Below are 21,655 nucleotides of genomic sequence, written 5' to 3' on the forward strand. Positions count from 1 at the left end.
TGCGCATGAATTTATCGCCATTGTCAAAGCACGCCAACCATTTTGTTTGCTCACAATGGTGCACCTGTATCAAGGCCAAGCTCACCGTAACATAGTGCACAATAGTGACACCGAACACTGTTAAAGTGCTCGTAAGTTCAGTTCTGGTTGACACTTTTCCTGTTCCACCTCGCCGCTGGCACATTGCGTGCCATGGCCTCCGAGATCAGGCTGCGCGTAGTCCGATTTTGGTTGATCGCTCTATGCGTGCAAATGGTGAATTCACTGTCGAGCTATATGCGTTTCTTTGAAACCGAATAGATATTTCGCCCATTTTCGTGGTCGACGGTGGTGTGTTGGATTTTCGCCGCCGATGCAAGGAGCACATGCCAACTTTAATGCCTCTCCAAGACGCACGTGCTGTAGCAAGATCGCTTCATGGCGTCCAAAGATTGCATGCCTTGCATATGTTGTAGCTGGGCGTTCGGGAAGAACAGCCTTCTTCCCCTACTCCCGACGCCCTCTCCCTCTATGGAGGCTGCAGGAGAGGGAAGATATGGGTTGCCTCCAACGCTAACGCTTGCGCCGCTGGGGCTAGATGACACACAGGTTTACTGTCCCTACAGATCAGTGCTGGTTACACTCTACGGTCCTCTATGGAATTACGCAATAAAACTACAACGCTACCTAAATATCCCCAAGGGCAACAAATACACTACCACAAAAGGCCCTCATTCCGTTAAAGGGGTTCCGACAGGATATACTGGACTATTTATTTCTTGCGCTAAGTCAATGCCCTCGACCTCCAAACACTAGGGAAAGTAGTGGCAAGCGTCAGAGCACCACTAATAATTTAGTATGATTGCATTTTACAGTCGTTTCGGCATTGTTTCCAGGAAGATGCCGTGTCGTGTTATTAGAACACCGTTCGAGGAGCTTCCAAGGTAAATGTACCTGGTAGCGAAGCTTCCATAGGAGCCCATACGTTCAAAACATGGCGGTCCATCGCCGGTTCATGGGGCTTAGCGCCATCTGTATGTGGTGGGAACACTTCCGGCGGAAGAAAAAATAACGTGACACCATGTCCGTTAAAAGCAGAAGTGACGTCATTTTGTTTTCGAAGGCGCGAAATTTGTTTTGTGTTTCTTCCTTTGGAGCTATATATTCAAATGCCCCGCCATTCGACTTGATGGGCATTTCGAGCTTTCAGCGTGTAAAGCGATGCAGGAAAAGGCCAGCCGTACGGTTGTCGAAATCGCATCCCTGCGCAGAACATACTTTCTTTGGAGGCCGACGAAAGCTTTAGGTGTAGAGTGCTGATCCTATTGTCGGATGCCAAGTCCGTCGGCCAGCGCAGTCGCACGAAAACAACTCCACAATTATCTGGCGGTCGTAACTCACTACTTTTGACTGAACAGATTAAGAAGCAATGAAGCTACCCGCGTCACCAAATTCAGACAAACTTCCACAAGCAAGAAAGCACAAATTGTGAGGGGGGCGTATTTCAACAGGTGATACGAGTGCGCCTTTCTGCCCATTTCAAGACGTGCATTGCACTGCGAGTGATAGTGGCGTCAACGCCCCCTGTAGTGATGGGCGCTGAAAAGAAATGCATTTATTAATAATAATAAAATTAAACGTATTTATTGAACTCATCACGAATATATAAAATTGACTAGGAATTTTATTTTCGTTGAATGAATCTAACTGTGTCTCGTTTGAATTAAAAAAGGCGTTTTTCTTTCCCAGTGTTTGTTCCCTCCAAACATAGTCGCGCTTCGATCGCTGCTCCCATAACCCCCCATGCTGATGTCGGTGACAATCTGTACTGAACCGCTTTTCGCCCGAAGCTTCGCGACCTATTTGAATCGGCCTTGGAGCTTCCACGTAATGCTTGGCAAAACCCCCAAAATTTTTCATTTAATATTTTAGACAACTGCGGAGCGTAAGAAAAATTAAGAAGCTTTAGCTCGGGCATGACTCCAATGCGGCCTATTCAAATACGTACATGTAAAATGCAAAAACGTTTTATTGAGATAACCTCTGGTCTGATTTTAATTAAATGTGTTGTACTATTTGAAAGAGAAAGTTAAATTCTAGTGAGTGCTTGAAGCAGAATGTCGATTTAAAGCCTGAATTCTGTTTAAAAGATTTTGAAAAATTACGATGTTTGGAAAATATAGAAGCATGACGTTTACAAATTCAAGATATCGCATCAAGAACAGATATTGCGGTTCTGTAAATGGTATTCATTAGATCATTCAAAGCGGACCGATTCGGTATGTCGTATTATATCGTATGTGAATTTGTTACGTTGCGTACAAGGGTTCTGCAAAAGCTGTATTTCGATATTATCACTTTTTTTAGATTCATGTGTAAGATACCAATTTCGTCCGCTTTAGATGCACTATTAGATGCAATTCACAGAATTGCGCTATCATTTTTCATTGCTGAGTTACAGAGTTGTAAAATTGAGTTTTGTTTTCTGAAGATTTTTCATTTTTGTCATTTTTAACAAAAAATTGACGAGCTAAATCGAAAATTCGAAACTAAATGTCACTAGATTTCGAAGTTCTTTTAAATACAACAAACCTCTTCAATTTTGGTGCCGTGGTTGCCGAGAAAAACGAATTCTCCTTTTACATGTATTTAAATAGCAGCACTCGAGCTAAGCTTCCTCTTAAGCAGCGTTTTCGGTAGCACCATATTTCAATAAAGGAAAAGATGTAAACCTACAATGCGCGCACTCCAACTTGTCACATGCTGCCGTTATGAGAAAGCGCGAAAAGGGTCGCGAATGCCTCTGGACAATGTAATCCAGGAGTAACACATAGTGGCCACAACTAAATACAACAAACGCTCGGTATAAAAAAATCATCGAGAGAGAACTTGTATTTCGTTATAAGCGGTATTTCGTTATAAGCGGTATTTCGTTAAAAGCGGATAAGCTCTAAATGAGCCATATTTAGTGCAGTACGGGCGCTCCAACAACACGGGAGCTCGTTAAAACGTCTGCTGAAACATATCCGCGCCCGTGAGGTGGGAGGGGGAGCAGGCATGGCAGAGGGGTCATTCTACGCCAAATGAACCAGCGTCTTTTCTTTTTCGACCGTCACAGACAGTTGACAAAATTTCCGTGTGTTTGTTGAAATTCAAAACTCAATTCCCCGTTTATTTTCCTTCCCGAAAATTATCTACCATTCTCGCGAAAAGTTATTCTTCTTGCCCAACTGAGCCAGATGACACCAATCAACATAATTTTTTTTTTCAAACGCACATTGCATGATCCAGGACGATGAGCAAAACGTGAACAAGGTGAATGCAGGAGCCTGAGTTCACCTTGTTCACGTTTTGCTCATCGTCTTGAATTTCCATCTCCCGCATTCCCAGTCTTTTCTCTGGATTGCATGATCCAGTCATTCAAGTGGTGTGTATGGCAAGAAAATGAAGTGACTGCAAAAATAAACAATATGTCAAATATTTATATACTTTGAGTGCTTTTCGCACCTGCAACCAGTTTCCTTGATGAGGTAACAAACTGCAAGATTTCGTGAAGGGAAAAAAGGACAGAGAAGAAGATAAACAATATAAAAATTAGTCGAATAACGAGGGCCATCGCTCAAATGGGGATGTGGGAGGTCATACGTCCATGGCTTGTCGTTGCTTCGCGCGGTTTTACGGATAATTTTTGAACATCGCAGCTGTCCAACTCCACGCCCCGTGATGGATGGCGCCCTCTGGGTAAGCAGACGCAGGTCTTGAAGGCTATGCTTTTGCTAGTAGCATGCGGCGGAAGGGATTCCTGGAGCCAGAAGCACGTCATATAGACGTCGGCTTTTGGACACCACCTGTGTTTTCTGCTTTCTAGAGTTACTAGAATATGCTTTCCTCTCGCAAATGCGACAAATATTTCATTCGAATCGGTCCAGCGGTTGCATCGTGAGAGGCTTATTGCATTTTTACTTGTATTTGAATAGTGTAATTGGAGTTGGCCACGACTCCCGAGCTACGATGATGAACGCCATAATCAGTGTAAACCAATCAGCTGGGCGCAGAACCGCTGTCCTGGGCTAAATTTTAAACTTTTAATGCGTAGGCAGTCCTTTCTGTTTGTCTTTTTTGTTTTTGCAAACAGATGCATGCACAGTAAAAAAAAAAGTTGTCATATTTACTGTTCTATAATGTCGCACCATTTGCTGTATACCTTGGCATAAACTGCAGTTAAGGATAGAGTTAGTAACATTACTGACTAAATTAGCTAGTCAACGTTACTAATGGGTCTCAACTATACCATCTCCAAACGCAGTTGCCACCATCGGTTTCAAAGTTTTTATTCTATAACACATGCGTGTATATCGCACCCGCTCTGGAACACGCCACAGCTTGTTCTATATATGCAGCAGAAGCGAGAACATTTGTATCATCATCATCGTCAGCCTGGTTACGCCCACTGCAGGGCAAAGGCGTCTCCCATACTTCTCCAACTACCCCGGTCATGTACTAATTGTGGCCATGTTGTCCCTGCAAACTTCTTATGGCGTTTTTCACTGGTCGATTCGGAGCAGGATTTTTTGCTCCGCGGCAACGAATCCGAATTTCACTGGTCGATCTGGAGCGGGTTCGCGCGTTCCACTGGTCGTTTCGGATCAACTCGCTCCGCGCCGGATCGCTCTCACTTGCTCCGCCGCCGAGACGCGGATTCGGGCGGAAATAGAACGCGTCACATGGCGTCACTTCCGTCTTCAAGCGAAATCGGTACCCGGTCGGTACGCACAACATTGTGTTGAGCGTAGTTTGCGGAACCGGTTTGTGTCACGTGCACGCAGACTTCCTGTGTGATCTCCCGCGGAGCGTTCGTGCGCTCCACTGGCAGACTCGGATTGGTGAAAGCCGAGCGCTCGCTCGAGGATTCAGGTGGCTGCTCCAGATCGACCAGTGAAAAACGCCAATAATCTCATCCGCCCGCCTAACTTTCTGCCGCCCTCTGCTACGCATCCCTTCCCTTGGAATCCATTCTGTAACTCTTTATGATCATCGGTTATCTTCCCTCGATCATCATTACGTGTCCTGCCCATGCCCATTTCTTTTTCTTGATTTCAACTAATGGTGTTTTTCACTGGTCGATTCGGAGCAGGATTTTTTGCTCCGCGGCAACGAATCCGAATTTCACTGGTCGATCTGGAGCGGGTTCGCGCGTTCCACTGGTCGTTTCGGATCAACTCGCTCCGCGCCCGATCGCTCTCACTTGCTCCGCCGCCGAGTCGCGGATTCGGGCGGAAATAGAACACGTCACATGGCGTCACTTCCGTCTTCAAGCGAAATCGGTACTCGGTCGGTACGCACAACATTGTGTTGGGCATAGTTTGCGGAACCGGTTTGTGTCACGTGCACGCAGACTTCCTATGTGATCTCCCGCGGAGCGTTCGTGCGCTCCACTGGCAGACTCGGATTGGTGAAAGCCGAGCGCTCGCTCGAGGATTCAGGCGGCTGCTCCAGATCGACCAGTGAAAAACGCCATAAGATATCATTAACTCGCGTTTGTTCCCTCACCCAATCTGCTCTTTTCTTATCCCTTAACGTTACACCTATCATTCTTCTTTCCATAGCTCGTTGCGTCGTTCTCAATTTAAGTAGAACCCTTTTCGTAAGCCTCCAGGTTTCTGCTCCGTACGTGAGTACTGGTAAGACACAGCTGTTATAAACTTTTCTCTTGAGGGATGGCAACCTGCTGTTCATGATCTGAGAATGCCTGCCAAACGCACCCCAGCCCATTCTTATTCTTCCGATTATTTCAGTCTCATGATCCGGATCCGCAGTCACCACCTGTCCTAAGTAAATGTATTCCCTTACCACTTCCAGTGCCTCACTACTTATCGTAAACTGATGTTCTCTTCCGAGAGTATTAAACATTACTTTAGTTTTCTGCAGATTATTTTTAGACCCACCCTTCGGCTTTGCCTCTCCAGGTCTGTGAGCATGCATTGCAGTTGGTCCCCTGAGTTACTAAGCAAGGCAATATCATCAGCGAATCGCAAGTCACTAAGGTATTCTCCATTAACTATTATCCCCAATTCTCCGCAATCCAGGTCTCTGAATATCTCCTGTAAACACGCTGTGAATAGCATTGGAGAGATCGTATCTCCCTGCCTGACGCCTTTCCTTATTGGGATTTTGTTGCTTTCTTTATGGAGGACTACGGTGGCTGCCGAGCCGCTATAGATATCTTCCAGTATTTTTACATACGGCTCGTCTACACCCTGATTCTGCAATACCTCCATGACTGCTGAGGTTTCGACAGAATCAAACGCTTTCTCGTAATCAATGAAAGCTATATATAAAGGTTGGTTATACTCCGCACATTTTTCTATCACCTGATTGATAGTGTGAATATGGTCTATTGTTGAGTAGCCTTTACGGAATCCTGCCTGGTCCTTTGGTTGACGGAAGTCTAAGGTGTTCCTGATTCTATTTGCAATTACCTTAGCAAATACTTTGTAGGCAACGGACAGTAAGCTGATCGGTCTATAATTTTTCAAGTCTTTGGAGTCCCCTTTCTTATGCATTAGGATTATGTTAGCGTTTTTCGAAGATTCCGTTACGCTCGAAGTCATGAGGCATTGCGTATACAGGGTGGCCAGTTTCTCTAGAACAATCTGCCCACCATCCTTCAACAAATTTGCCGTTACCTGATGCTCCTCAGCTGCCTTGCCCTTTTGCATCTCTCCCAAGGCTTTCTTTACTTCTTCCGGCGTTACTTGTGGGATTTCGAATTCCTCTAGACTACTCTCTCTTCCATTATCATCGTGGGTGCCACTGGTGCTGTATAAATCTCTATAGAACTCCTCAGCCACTTGAACTATCTCATCCATATTAGTAATGATATTGTCGGCTTTGTCTCTTAACGCATACATCTGATTCTTGCCAATTCCTAGTTTCTTCTTCACTGCTTTTAGGCTTCCTCCGTTCCTGAGAGCATGTTCAATTCTATCCATATTATACTTCCTTATGTCAGGTGTCTTACGCTTGTTAACTTCGAAAGTTCTGCCAGTTCTATTCTAGCTGTAGGGTTAGAGGCTTTCATACATTGGCGTTTCTTGATCAGATCTTTCGTCTCCTGCGATAGCTTGCTGGTATCCTGTCTAACGGAGTTACCACCGACTTCTATTGCACACTCCTTAATGATGCCCACAAGATTGTCGTTCATTGCTTTAACAGTAAGGTCCTCTTCCTGAGTTAAAGCCGAATACCTGTTCTGTAGCTTGACCTGAAATTCCTCTATTTTCCCTCTTACCGCTAACTCATTGATCGGCTTCTTATGTACCAGTTTCTTCCGTTCCCTCCTCAGGTCTAGGCTAATTCGAGTTCTTACCATCCTATGGTCACTGCAGCGCACCTTGCTGAGCACGTCCACATCTTGTATGATGCCAGGGTTAGCGCAGAGTATGAAGTCTACTTCATTTCTAGTCTCGCCGTTCGGGCTCCTCCACGTCCACTTTCGGCTATCCCGCTTGCGGAAGAATGTAGTCATTATCCGCATATTATTCTGCTCCGCAAACTCTACTAATAACTCTCCCCTGCTATTCCTAGTGCCTATGCCATATTCCCCCACTGCCTTGTCTCCAGCCTGCTTCTTGCCTACCTTGGCATTGAAGTCGCCCATCAGTATAGTGCATTTTGTTTTGACTTTACCCATCGCCGATTCCACGTCTTCATAGAAGCTTTCGACTTCCTGGTCATCATGACTGGATGTAGGGGGATGTAGGGAACATTTGTATCAAGTGGTGTTAACTGCGTTTGAACACTGCCTACGTTGCTTAGTTAGCGATGTTACCAACTGCAGTTATGTTAACGTATAGTAAACGGTTTCACAGTAGATATACTGACTACCACGACCTTGTTTTTTTTTCTTTTTTGACAAGAGTGTGGTTGCTTCATTTAGGAACTACCCGCGGTCCGGACCTCCGCGTTCCAAGTCTTTGTGCATAAATCTGACTTTGGCCGTATCATACCGGTCTCGTGACCTGCGGACTCTCGCCACGTGCCATTCTCCGCAGCATCTTCGGCGCAGCCGTTGACCGGACGCAAGCGCCAAAAAAAAAAAAAAAGCTACAACGCACGGAAAGCTGCAGACTTGCTTTTACATTTTGTTCGAGTTAGTGGGGGGGCAACCCGGAAGAGCAGGTTTCCCGGTTGCATCTCGTTAAAGTACGAAACAAGTTCGCGGTCAATGCCGCGGTCTGCTGCCTGATAAGACACGCAACGCGAGTGTATATAAGAAGCTCGATGCACAGCTGGGCCTCGGGCACTCCTATTACCGGCACTGTCTCAAGGAATCCACGGACTTCGAGCGGTGGTGAGTTCTTCGATGCTTGAGGTGACTGCTACGACACGCAGTCAGGGACTCCGGAAGTGTATATTTTGAGCGTGGAGGCAGGAGCCAGGACTCATTTCGCTTACACAAACTGTTTTTTGTCTGTATGAAATCAAGACTTAATTTTCTGTAATAACAAAGGGAGAGTCGGTTTTCAGGGCTGAGGGGGCCAGTGCCCCCATGCAATGAAACCTGTGGGGAGCACCCCCCCCCCACCCCCCAACCTCCACCCTGGTTCCGGAGCCTTGTAACAATCCACATGATCGAGACTGAATACCGTGAACTACGGAATATGTCGGCAGTGTGCGTATATCACAGCATACACTCGTGGTTACCATAACCAAGGCCGTAACCGAGGGAAGGACTAGGGGGGTCCTGACACGCCCCAAATTACACCCCCCAAATTATCTCTGCGGCGACCATAACGCTCAGCACGAAACTTAAATATATACGAATGTCATTATATGTGTGCGGCATCGCCATACACATATAATTAATTACATGTGCATACGTTCTCTGCGTCGCAGGTTGTCCCGACTATCATTCACCAATATTTAAAAATACGCAAATGGCCACATAGCTGGACCGAACCAAGGTAATGTTGCTTGGGGCCGCTTTGAAATATTCAGATTACTTTTTGCATTCCGTCGAATTACATAATTAGTGTTAATCAAGCAATCAACTTCCATAATATTATAATTAAATGTAAAATGTCAATGAGAATATCGTAAAGCAACATGAAAAACTCCGGATACACCTTTCTGTTGCACAAGGCGTGCTACATAAAAGTGTTTTTCCGAGCGTGAAAGAAGCCCGCGAATACACGTCAAGTGCCTCGAGGGGCCAGTCGCGTGACAATTTTAAATCTGAAAATATACGAGCATGTTTGAGTGTGTGCGCGTTATGTACTGCTCGCTGCCCTATGAGGCCACCCCTTCACTGAAGGGAGACTTTAAGCCCCGAATATGCTGGAGATATTAGCCTGACTGACCACCTGACGTGCTACTCAAGGTGCCGAGTGATGATTGTGATTATCACCTGCAGCACCCAGCGGGTGACACAGAGCACTTTCATGTTGTTCAAAACCTTCTTCACTGCAGGTGAAGATGGCATCTGCGGGCGTATTGTTCCTGGTGGCAGCCGTGCTGTGTGCCGTAGCCGTAGCCGAAGAACCCGAGCCTCGCGGTCACTACCCGCCCCAGCACGGACTCGGTTGGCAACGACCCCAATACCCGGCTCAATACCCGTATCCACATCCTTGCCAGTACAGGTACATAACGCTTTGGCTGTAGTTTGCTGTAGTGGCTGTAAGAACGTTTCACGGCGCCGGAGGCACCATAGCGCGTACAAACCGCCTATGCTCTATCATATCAAAGCCTGCATGAGACCAGATTTTGCTCGCCGTGTGCTAAAAGTTTCGCCTGACAGCGACCTGCGGCTCACTAAGGTGTGAAGTGAAAATTAAAAAAAAATAAAAAGAACTCGCGCAAGTACCACATTTGGCAATTTGCGGTGCGGTCACTATGTGGCACATGCTTGAAACTTTTTTGCACCCGAGTTAATTTACATCCGCTATTCAGTGAACTTAATTTACAGTTCTTGCAAATAATTCTGCGGCTAACGCGAAGTGCATTCAGTGCAGGTGGCAACACGAACCACTTGGTGTCAACTGCAGTACGGTCGCCAAAGTGAACTGTTTGACAGTGTGAAGTCCGTGATGCGTGCCTACGATTCTACGCATGACATATATGACAAATATGAAGTGTCGTGAGGGTAGTTCGGTCGACAAATCGTGCACCTGCCGACACAGAGCCTGCAGTGTGCTTCTGTTAGGCTCCACGACTGTGCTCTGTGGCTTAACGACTACTTAGGCTTAACTTAGGCCTAACGGCTACAACCGCATGGTGTCGCAGGTGTTCCCTGCGCGGCTGCGACCGGTTCCAGTGCCACTACAAGTGCGTCCGCGGCGTCTCCTGTCCGGCGCTGGGCGACCTGGACGCTCGCAAGAAGGGCGGTGCCGAGATCACCGTCTCCAAGCCACTCAGCGAGAAAGTGGATGCCTTCGACTACGTGCCAAAGTGAACCTCTCAATAAAAGAGCACTAACACTGCAAAAAGAAACAAACAAGAGAAAGGCTGTTCACTTGAAATCACAGTTGTAAAAAATTTCGAGAGGGATGGAGGGAGGGGATCACGTGCCCAGTGTGCCCTCTCCCCCCCCCCTCTTAGTTACACCCCTTTTCGCAACATGGTGCTCTCTGGATGGATGGATGGATGGATGTTATGAGCGTCCCCTTTGGAACGGGGCGGTGGGTTGCGCCACCATGCTCTTGCTACTATGCTGCCAATATCCTACCTAGGTTAACCAATGAAAAAAGAAAAGAAAAACACTATGAACTACCACGTCCAAATTTTCTGATCCCCTATTGCGAACTGTGCTTTTGTACGTCTCCGTCTTTTGTCGTTTCCCTACTTTTCTTCCACCAATCCTCCAATCGCCTCTTACTAATGTCTACTGCGGACCTGTTCCGCAATAATGTCTATTGCGGACCTCTCCTACTGTGTTTTTCCTCCCTCTAATGGCGGCAACAGTCATGTCCCTCGCGGAGTCTCCTACAGCTGAGCTCTTCGCGATTTCAATGTACCGGTTTTCGAGGTCAAGTTAGTTGGAATTCCTTACTGCGCCGAAATCAGCAGCGTCACGCTTTTTAGAAGTTTGCAAGCGCTAAAAATGAGCTCTTCGGACGACGCGTTTCAATGACTCTCGCTTACGATCAATTGTTTCACTCTTGCGGCTGAAAAGTTCATTACCCTAATTATTACGATTCATTATCTAATTGCCAACCCGAATCATTTTTAATATGTATACCGCTGTCGTTAAAGCACTCCAGTCGAACGTATTCTTTTTTTTCAAACGCTGGATATACTACACAAGATGCCAAGTGTGAAGTGTTACAAACATAGCTAGTTTTCTTCTGATTATTTTTTTCTCCACACACGAGACGTTTACTTTTTAAGCTCCAGCGTTCAAATTCTTGACTCTCTTGTTTTTTACACACCTAATTAACTGCCCGATTCATGGCCAATCCCCCACTGTGGACATGTGCCACAGCAAATCAGGGCAACAACAACAGCAACTATGGGTGATAGATATTAGGAAATTCGTGCTCTGTATTAATTTGGAATAATCCACCCATTTCTTGGCCAATCCCCCATCGTGGGTAGGAGCCACACGTGTCAAAGGCTACAACTAAAACAACAACAACAACAACAACAACAACAACAACAACAACAACTATGGGTGTTATTCCGGCATGTATTCCGGACACTGCCAAGTTCTGCGATATTGTCAACTCTGATAGGCTGACAGAGCGGTCGCGCCTTCTCCAATGAGCTCATAACGCCTACAAAGCGAAGTTTGACAACGATTGCCAATTTCAAAGGCCCCTGCGTAGGACGCCTCTTATGCATGTTCTGCAACGAAGTTGACTTAGTTTATATCCCTTTAGGATAAGTATACATGGGTTATTTGACAACGATATATTCTGAGCATACATGTACCGTAGTTCTCGATCGATTAATTAATTGATCCCGTTTTACCGAATTGTCGCTTCTCCTCCCTGCACCAGCTTGACCTGCGCTTGAACTTTCCTGTCCCCTTATCTTTCGAAGCATTCACGTTGAAAACTTCGTTCGGGACCAAACGTTAAATACTGGCCCCGGTGACCCCGTTCTGACTGGTGACCGAATGCAAGGACACTCGTGTATACCGTGCATTGAGTGCGAGGAGGTTTTACAAAAATTTCTGGAGTGGCAACTCCCGCAGATTCTTACCGGCAGAGGTGAATCCAGCACTTTCCCCTACTTCATCGTTAAAAGCGTGCTGAACTAGGCGGATAATAGTGGAAGTGCAATTGCTCTTGCTCTGCGATAATAAATTCTGGAGTGATCGAAAAATAAAAGCTTGTTGTTTCGGGCTATAGAATATTGCTATTGGCTTTATCGTCATATCGCGATCTCCCATAACAAGTTGTCAAGACGTTCAATTTTGACCCTAAAACGAGTGACGCAGACATGACACATCGAGAATCATCTGCATGGCAAAATTGGCCGTTTCAAAACCGCTGAAAGCGAAAAGAAAACGCTTCTTATACTCCGCCACATCCTGACGTTAATCGATTCCCTTACTAAGATGGCGGCGGCCGGCTTCAATTTGAGGGCACCATCTCCACTCCGGAATTATTTTTTTTTAAACCTCCTTGATTGGGTGCGCAATAAATCGCCCAGGTGGTCAAAATTAATGCGGAGTCCCCAATTATACGGGGTGCCTCGAATTCAGGTCGTGGTTATTGACGTATAAAACCACAGAATTTTTTAAATACATATTGTTAAAGGTATAGTTATATTATTATATTATATTATAATAATATAATATTATAATAATATTATATTATATTATTCGTTCCTGTTTCTGTATTGTCGTGGTAGTTCTTATTTTTTCATTTTAATTCAAACGTGCGCGTCGACCTGACTGCGGAAACACCTTATTTTCGCTTTGCATGGTTTGATTTATTGAACATTCAAAGCATATTGCAATAATGCATTTTGCCTGCGCCGCTCGATTCTTGGCCAGTGCCCCCTAAGTGGGCTCCACAATTTAAATCTAGTTTGGCTTCACTTCGAAGCATACGAAAAACCGCCTGCTTCTTGGCCAATGCCCCATAGTGGGTATGCGCCACCGTCTGGGACACAAGACAAGACAAGTGGGCACGCGCCACAGTCTTTCGGGTCATCAGCATCACCAACAAGAGCGCGGGGCACGGGCCACGCGCGTTGGAAGAACGTACATCGCCGAGACGACACGCCATAACCGTGTTCTAGCCCTATAGCGGAACAGAGGACAGGATCGCCTCCTGTCACCAACGTCCCGACCATGGATCGACAAGGTCCAGGAGACCCGCCTTCCAGACGACGTCCGCCGGACGCTGACGGCCGTGACCAACAAGGTGGAGAGGCTCCAGCCGCTAGCTCAGCCCCGGCGTCTCGCGCAATGTCGTCCCCAGTGCAGCTACAGAAGAAATCCGCTGGCAAAGACCAGAAAGCAGCGTCACCGAGACCAGCTTCATCCACGCCCGCCGACTCCACACCGCTCCGTACCACCGCTTCTCCAAACGCTTCGTCGGTGTCTCCGGTACATCGTCAACTGCAACGACAGCGCGAGCGGGCAAGCCAAGTCGTCGAGAAGGCAAGCCCATCGGAACACAAATCGCCGGAGTGCTTCGCCTTTGATCCCAGTTTTGGCTGGGTCCGGCTGGAGGACTCGAAGGACTCGTCGTGCGTCGATGCTCTGAGAGTCTCTGGAAGCGGCGACGAGGCCACGTCGAAGACGCTACTCCTGGACGGCTCGTTCAGGGCAAGCGCGGAACCAGCCGAGCCGCCCGGAAAGCGACCGCGGGGAGAACCGGCGCGGAAGGGATCGTCTGCCTTGCCATCGAAGACCAGAGAAGGCAAGCCGGGAGAACCACGAGCCACGTCCAGCAGCGACGGCGGCGAGCAGCTCGGCGCGTCGTGTACGCTGAAGTCGGACGACGAGCGCCCCGAGACGCATCTGCTCCACAACGTCTCATCCAGAGTGGGCACGCTTCTCGGCAGGATCTTCGGAAGGTCGCCGTCCGGGCGGGCAGCGCAGCCGGAAGCAGTCGGCCCCGAAGTCGGCGCCAGGACGGGAGAGGCGTCCCGGAAGCGAAAGCCGCACAGCTACGCATCGAGGCAGACGGGAGATACCGAAGTCGTCACTGAAGTTCGACCACGAACTAAAGAAAGCCTACTTCAACCAGTCGCGCACAGTTACACCAAAACTATGAGCACTCGGGACGTGGCCGCAGAATCCGTCGGTGCGTGCGAGGAGCGGCTAAGTAAGTCTCAAGAAGGTGTTACAGAAGGCGTGGCTGCGGACGAAGAGAAAAGGGACCGCGAAGCTATGCTCGAGATACCCGCGACTGAATCCTCGTTGACCGGTGTGCCGTTTCCAGACGGTCACGGAGACGTTCAAGTGAAACGCACTCGACTGCCCACAGGCATCGTTCGCGGCAGCGCAGCTGCGAGTCCGCACCGTTACACGGTCGCAGTAATGACCGCCGCTGGCGAGAGTCCCAAGAGGCGCGGACACAGCGAGAACTCCAAGGCAAGAAAGCATCGAAAGGGCCGTCAGCCCGGCGACGGCGACGCAAAGGCGCGCAAGTCCAGGTCCTCCAGCAGCGGCAGGGGCAAGAAACACGGCCGTAAGCAAGGTCGACGGCGAGACAAGGAATCCAGTGCGCGTTCGTCCAGGGAAAGGAAAAAGAGTAAGCACGACGACAAAACGGAGGATGCTGCCGATGTTCTCGAGACGCAAACTGGGAAGGGCTCGACGTACGACGTCAGCGACAAGCTGGCATCGCGCGAGTTCAGCTTCGAGATCGCCTTGCAGCCGTTCACGCGCGGTGCGCTGCCTCGCCCCGAGCTGACGCGACCCAGCGAGCAGCGGTTGGGCTCGATGCGTGAGTCGCCAGTGAGTCCAATGTCTCCTCACAGCGTGGAACCAGGCTCTCCCGTGTCGCCCGAGAGGAAGGCGTCTCCCCCCCACGAGGACGACCTAGGACCTCTCATCAAGCACGAGGCGAGAGAGGACCACAAGGCTCGTTCCAGAAGGGGCCGTGGCAAGAAGCCCTCCGCGAAAGACGACTTGTCGCCGCCGGTAGAGACCTCCGCGTCTCCGAGTCCAGCGGACGAGACGAAGAAGCCGCGCAAGACCAGGTCGGACCGGAAGTCGAGGTCGGAGCGGAGGCACCGGTCAAAGTCGAAACACGGCTCGAAGCGCGCGCATAGCGGGAAAGCCAAGCCATCTCGCGGCGGAGAACCGCACGAAAAGGAGGTATCGTCGCCGCCAAAAGAGGTCGGCGCTTCGAGTCCAGCGCCGGAGTCAAATTCGCGCGAGGAGACGTCACACCGGAAGTCAAGGTCGAAGCGGAGTCACAAGTCCAAATCCAAGTCGAAGCACGGCTCGAAGCACAGCTCGAAGCATGGAAGGAAAGGAAGATCTCACAGCAGCCCCGAATCGGGTGAGAGAAGCTCCAGGGAACATAGAAAGAGTCACGGGACTCACGGGCGCAAGAAGTACTCGCCAAAGGGTGCTCCTGGGCGCAGTGGTACCGGACCTTATGTGTTCCAGTGGGGCACCGCCGACATTCCAGGCGTCGCGGGCGTGGAGCTGAAGTGGAGCACGAGGCATATCCACCTGGACTCGGGCGGTCTGCTTTCGCCGGGCGGAGACTACGAAGCGGATAAACACGCGCCCGACTGGATACCGTTTACTCACGCGCGTAAGCCATCGCAAGCCACCGGGACAGACAAGAAGCACTCGGAGGTTGTCTCGTCGAATACACCCAGCCCAACTGAAACGGCCTCTGACCTTTCGGGCTCCGGCAAGCACGGGGACCGCGGAGAAGGGAGTCGCCGATCACCGAGGCGCAAACGCGGTGAACGCGGGCCTTCCTCCTCGGGAAGGCGACGAGGCAAGAGCAAGGACGGCCACCGCGGGAGGGGAAAAAGCGGGGATCGAAGGAGCCGCCGGAAGCATCGGCCACACCACGGGAAACGCAAAGGTCGTAAGCACCGAAGCAAACGAGAGCGCGGAAAAGGTCCTGCAAGCCCTCAGAGCCCGGCAAGCCCTCTTGGAGCGACCAGTCCCGCGAGCCCGTCGGGTGCGGCGAGTCCTCCGAGCGTGTCGAGCCCTCCGATGGAAACGCCATCGCCTTCCCCGGAGCCCACGCCGGACGCGAAGGGGGAGAAGGATTCGCCACGCGCACAGTCTCGATCCAGGAGGAAGGGAAAGGAGAGAGAGAAAGGATCGTCGAAGCGTAGCCTTAGTTCCCGGAGATCGAAGAAAAAGAGCATGTCCAAGAGTCGAAAGTCCAGGAGCCCCAAATCCGAGAGGGATTCCCGAAGCCCCAAATTGGGCTCCGATGCTTCGAGTGAATCGCGGAAGTCCCGAAAAAGGAAGAAATCGAGAGGCAGCGGAAAAGGCAAGCGATCCCGCGGCGGCCAGTCCATAGGCAGGTCGGAAAAGGCGCGCGAGAGCCCCGACCAGAAATCGCCTGACAGCACGCCAAGTCCCGAGAAACGATCGGGGTCGAGAGCGAGCAAGAGGTCCAGAAGCAAGCGCAGCAAGAGCAGAAAAGGGCGCGGGAAAAAGCGACGGAAAGGCAAGTCTGGAAGCGTGAGCAGCAGGAAGTCCAGAAGGTCGGCAAAGAGCCCCGACATTAGCGGAAGCCCCGACGTAAAGGATGCTGCGAAAATTCAGAAAGGAAGTCGGGAGATCGTAAGTCCCGAGCAGCGATCAGAGACGAGGGCGTCGAAGAGGTCCAAAAGCAGCAGGCGCAGCGGGAGGCGCTCTAGAAGCAAGCACAAGAGTAAGTCCAGGAGCCGAGGCGGGAAGAAATCCGGAAGCCGAAGCAGCAGAAAATCCAAAAGCAGTCGACGTTCGAGGCGCAAACGCGGCAGGCATTCCAGAAGCAGCAGGCGCCCGAAGCGACACAGGGGCAAACGAAGCGACAAGAGATCCGGAAGTAGGAAAAAAAGCAGGTCGTCCAGGAGCCGGTCGAGGTCTCGAAGTTCCCACGGAAAGAAGAAGCGACGGAGCCGACGCGGGAAGAGCGGCAGAAGGCACAGGATATCAAGAAAGAAGTCTCGTTCCACTAGGGCCTCTAGAGCTAGAAGGCTGCACGACGGCAAGAAATCGACCGAACAAGTAGGCTACGCCGGTGAGCGCATATCGATCACCTACTCGCTCCTGATTGCAGCCGTCATTGCCACCCTAGTGCTGCTCACCTGCGTGCTCGCCTTATACTACATCGTCGTCTGCAGGGGGAAACCTGGGGCCTCGACTATTATCAGCCAGTCCACCACATCTAAGGTTAAGCGCCGAACGACGCGGTCTCCCCGCCCTTCGACCGAGTCGCTGGAACCCTACTACTGCACTACAGACTACTGCAGGCTAGAGGCCGAATACATAAAAGCTCTTCGCAGCACCACCTCGAGTCCATGCGACGACTTTTACGACCACGTCTGCGCCGCTTGGGTGTCCCAACACCCGGCGCTCTCGACGTCCACGGGATCTCTGATCTCCCAGGACACCCTGCTTCAAGTGGCGCTGACGCGCCGCGTGCTGGACCAGCTAAAGAGCGCCAAGAGTCCAGCGGACGTCGGGGTGGCGGCTGGCCTCCACAGCGACTGCGTGGACCGGATCGTGAGCATTCCCCCGGCTGCGGAAAGCCTGAGGAGTCTGTTCGCCAAGTGGTCGATCGCGTCCTGGCCCCGCGGCGACTCGGTGCAGGGCGGCGAGGTGGCGGTGTGGCGCTTCGCAGCCGAACTCGCGCGCGACCTCGGCCTGGCGACGATCGCGCGAGTCGGCGTCAGCGTCAATCCGGACGACCTGGACGAGACCGTGGTGGAGCTCGACGTGCCTCGGTTTCTCCTGGCCGACGCAGGCCAAGCGGCGGGCAACCCGGCCGTGCTCTTCAAGCAAGCCGTCGGGGAGGTCGTGCGCGAGCTGAAAGCGTCGGTGCCCGGCGACTTCGGCGATCGACTGTTCGCGGTGCGATCCGGTTTCGCCGCTCTCAAGCGCTCGCGCTACGACGACGAAGACGCCCGCGTCGTCCGTTTCCGCAACCTGAGCGAGGGGCTGCGCGAGTTCGTGACCGTCCTGCTCGCCAACGTGCCTACGCCAGTCAGAGGCGAGACGAGCGTGGTCCTCCGGTCGGCGCCGTACTTCCTCCGGGACGTTGGCTCCGTCCTGCGATCCGCTCCGCCCGCGAACACGCTCAACTACTTCGGTTTCCTCGTGATCGTTCACGCCGCGCCGTTCCTGTCTCACGACATGCGAAGCTTGCGGAACCTCTTCACGGACAGCGTCCTGGGCCGCACAGTCGGCAACGCCGTAACGGACACGCCTCTCCTTTGCGCCTGGCTCGTCGATCAGGCGCTGCCGGACTGCGTCGCCAAGGCCGCCAGCCTGTGGCTCCACTCGGCAGGCCGCGACGTGGTCACGCGAGAGTGGCTGTCCCAGCTGGAAGCGGTGTTCCTGCGGCACGTGACCGACCTGCCCTGGATCAGTGAGCTGTCGGCGCTCCTGGTGCGCTACAGGCTCAAGAGGCAGGCCACAACGCAGGTCGGTCCGGCTCCCTCGAAGCGGCTGGACTGCGCTCGCGGCGTAAGTCTCGTCGGACCCAATCCGCTCCTGGTTTTCTGGAACGTCTCCAAGCAGAGGCAAGACAAGGTGCTCCGCGGCCTACTGATGCGCGGCGACCAACTCAGGGCCCGCGCCTGGGCCGGCCGCTCCGAGCTGTCCGCCGAGGCGTCGTTCCGGCGCGACCTGCAGCTGGTGCACGTTCCGGCGGCGCTGTTCAACGACTCGGTGCCGCCCACGAGTTCGGTCTTCGTCTTCCACCTGGCCCGCGTCGCGGTGCGCTTCTACCGGGCCCTGGCGCAGTTCCTGCACGAGAACCCGTACGAGCGAGACGCCCCGCTCAGCATCGCCAACGACTACGACTACGACTACGACTACCGGCTGGCCGAGGCGCTCGAGTGCTTGAAGAAGCACGGCTACGCCGGCGATCCGCGAGGCGCTCAGCGCTCGGCGCGCGCCCTCCTGGATCGCATGACCGCGCTCATCCTGGCGGTCACCGCCTTCGACCAGCTGCTGCCCATCCGCCGGATCTGGAGGCTGGACCTGCGGTTCAAGGACCTCCCGGACGTGACGGCGCAGCAGCTGTTCTTCATCTACTTCGCGCTGGACAACTGCGAGTCCGCGGACCCGGCGTACCACAGCGGCGGGCTGTCGGCGAAGCAGAGGGTGAACGTGCCCCTGAAGCACCTGGGCCGGTTCGCCGCGGCGTTCCAGTGCCAGCGCGGCGCTCCTATGGCGGCGACGGACTGCATGCTCGATCAGGGACGCCGGCGGCGCCTCGTCGCGCAAGCGGCGTGGAACGGTCGCGAGGGCGTCGCCATGGAAACGCCCGCGCCGCCGTAGTCCGCGGACGGAGAGTCCGTCGCCACGCCCGACCTTATAACCTGCGCCGGATAGTCCGCGCGCAAGTGGGCATGCAGGAGACCCCAGGGCAGGGAACGCTCCGACAGCGTGCCTATACTTTGTATTCGGTAGCCCGGTGTGGATGCAAGGGCGCATGCATGCGTCCACGGTGCGGCCTTTTATGGTCGCGTTTGTAAGAGTCTCCTTTCGCATTCGCTCGTTAGCGTTTAGTGCGATTCGGTGAATTACGAATCGCTGGGATAAGTATATAAAACAGCCCGATTCCTCGGTTCGTTTTGTTGCAGCAAGTTTTCTTTTGCGATATATGAACGTGCCGAGTAGTAATTTGATGAAGATTTTTTTTATATACGGCGTAGGAGATGCGCCAACGTATATTTGTGATGTAATATGGAATATTGTTGCTGTCGTCTGCAGCAGCTCTTTAGGAATTATTGCCGCGTCATACTTGTGGTGATAAACATGTCTTCGGCATCAGTATATCGGGGATAAATGACACGTCCGCGATGTGGATATGCAAGCAGGAAACAAGATGTCTCGCCTAGAAGAACAGCGATACAGTAGCTCTGTAGACTATTAGCTTTGTTCTAACCGAAATCTTTCTCGAAATTCATTTTTCGTATAGGCCAATTATCCTAGAATTTACTACGCGACGTTGACTTGTCAGCATGTATGTTTGATGTAGGGAACCACTGCTAGCTGTCGCCATAGAAGGTCCTTGACAGTGTTCATCGTGTTTTAACAATGACGATAAATGATTCATCATCGATATCAACATGAAAAACGAAAATATTACCGTATATTGTCTCGTAATACAGCGTTAATAGCTCGGGAGGTAACACTTCATTGCTATCGTTGAAAGTCATGTCCAGTAAATTAAAGTTTAATGAAAAATTAAACGACAAGGTAGCAGCAACATAACTGTACAACACACAATACGCGATATACGCAACAGGAGAAATAGAATATACTACAGAATTATGAAGATAATGAATATGGAACATTGTCTTATTCTCCATCGTTCCTTTTCACTTCGCCTTCCAGGATTCACGCCTATAATTCTTGCAGAACTTTTAGCTGTCATTACCACCTGTGAATTAAATTGATCTCAGCAGGATCCAAATTGGTCGTCCTTGATTCTATGTCATTATTGGCTTCCTGTGACTCGCAAGTATTGAAAGCTTTGATCATTAATGCCTCCCCTATGTATGTATGTATGTATGTATGTATGTATGTATGTATGTATGTATGTATGTATGTATGTATGTATGTATGTATGTATGTATGTATGTATGTATGTATGTATGTATGTATGTATGTATGTATGTATGTATGTATGTATGTATGTATGTATGTATGTATGTATGTATGTATGTATGTATGTATGTATGTATGTATGTATGTATGTATGTATATTTCTTTATGCAAAAGTGTTTATGCAAGTGTTATTGGCAACGCTATATTCTTTGTTGTGTGCATGTATATTTTAGTGTTTATTGTACTAAAAATGTTTCTTCCAAATATGTAATGCCCGATGGGCCTTTAGGGTAAATAAAGTGAAAAATGGGAATTTGAGTGTCTGAGCTTCCGGTTTTTTACGGCAAGGCTGTTAAGGGCTACTTTCTTCACTATCGTGTCCGCGTGTAGAAAAATATTCGGAAGATAGCGCAATGCCTGGCCTGACCTCGACGGAGGCGACGCAGACGTTAAGCGATCCTCACACGTGGGCCTATGCCGAAGATAGCGCAATACCGGAGCGACTGGCGGCGGAGGTACACATACACAGCTTCATTGATCATCCTTCTTCACAGGGTGGATTGAATTTTTGTCTTTATTTTCTTTCTTTAGCGATATGGCAGGTTTATTGGCGGTGGCATCGCTGGAAGGAGGTCCAGCCATTCAAGTTATCTCTTCAGTAAGCTTTCATCGTATCAGCCAGATTTCATGCACAAAAAGTGGCACTGCGTGGAATTCCAGCTCCGTCTCCGACCACGAACCTGAATTTCCAGCAACTACTGCGTTATCTCCAGTATTGAGCATTATATTGAGCATGCGGGGTGACATCATTTTTTGTTATCAAGCAACAGGTGATTTTTTTCAAGAAATCCATAATTTGAAAAAAATCACCTGTTGCTTGATAACATAATTCCTATCCTTAAACTCGCCTATTTGAAGAGGCAGACCTTACCGGCACGAAAAATCGGAACACATATTGAACTA

General features: G+C 50.5%; 2 protein-coding genes and 1 long non-coding RNA gene across 4 annotated transcripts in view; 2 read left to right on the forward strand and 1 right to left on the reverse strand.

The window, feature by feature from the left end:
- LOC135920102 (uncharacterized) overlaps window positions 1–21,655 on the reverse strand; it is a 49,915-nt gene that overhangs the window by 23,733 nt on the left and 4,527 nt on the right. The gene's annotated exons all lie outside the window — the stretch shown is intronic.
- LOC135920137 (uncharacterized) lies at window positions 3,585–10,448 on the forward strand. Of its 2 annotated transcripts, none has more exons than XM_065454240.1 (3): window positions 3,585–3,720; window positions 9,451–9,620; window positions 10,264–10,448. In XM_065454240.1, the coding sequence occupies exons 1-3, from the start codon at window positions 3,703–3,705 to the stop codon at window positions 10,430–10,432; spliced, it is 357 nt and encodes a 118-aa protein (XP_065310312.1). In that variant the 5' UTR covers window positions 3,585–3,702; the 3' UTR covers window positions 10,433–10,448. The 2 variants fall into 2 exon arrangements, with proteins under 2 accessions (XP_065310312.1, XP_065310313.1); XM_065454241.1 differs by lacking the exon at window positions 3,585–3,720 and adding an exon at window positions 8,161–8,332.
- LOC135920104 (serine/arginine repetitive matrix protein 2-like) lies at window positions 13,170–20,551 on the forward strand. The gene has a single exon (XM_065454171.1). The coding sequence runs from the start codon at window positions 13,283–13,285 to the stop codon at window positions 19,415–19,417; it is 6,135 nt and encodes a 2,044-aa protein (XP_065310243.1). The 5' UTR covers window positions 13,170–13,282; the 3' UTR covers window positions 19,418–20,551.

This window comes from Dermacentor albipictus, chromosome 8 (genome assembly GCF_038994185.2).
Source record: "Dermacentor albipictus isolate Rhodes 1998 colony chromosome 8, USDA_Dalb.pri_finalv2, whole genome shotgun sequence".
In the NCBI taxonomy this organism is placed as follows: Eukaryota; Metazoa; Arthropoda; class Arachnida; order Ixodida; family Ixodidae; genus Dermacentor; species Dermacentor albipictus.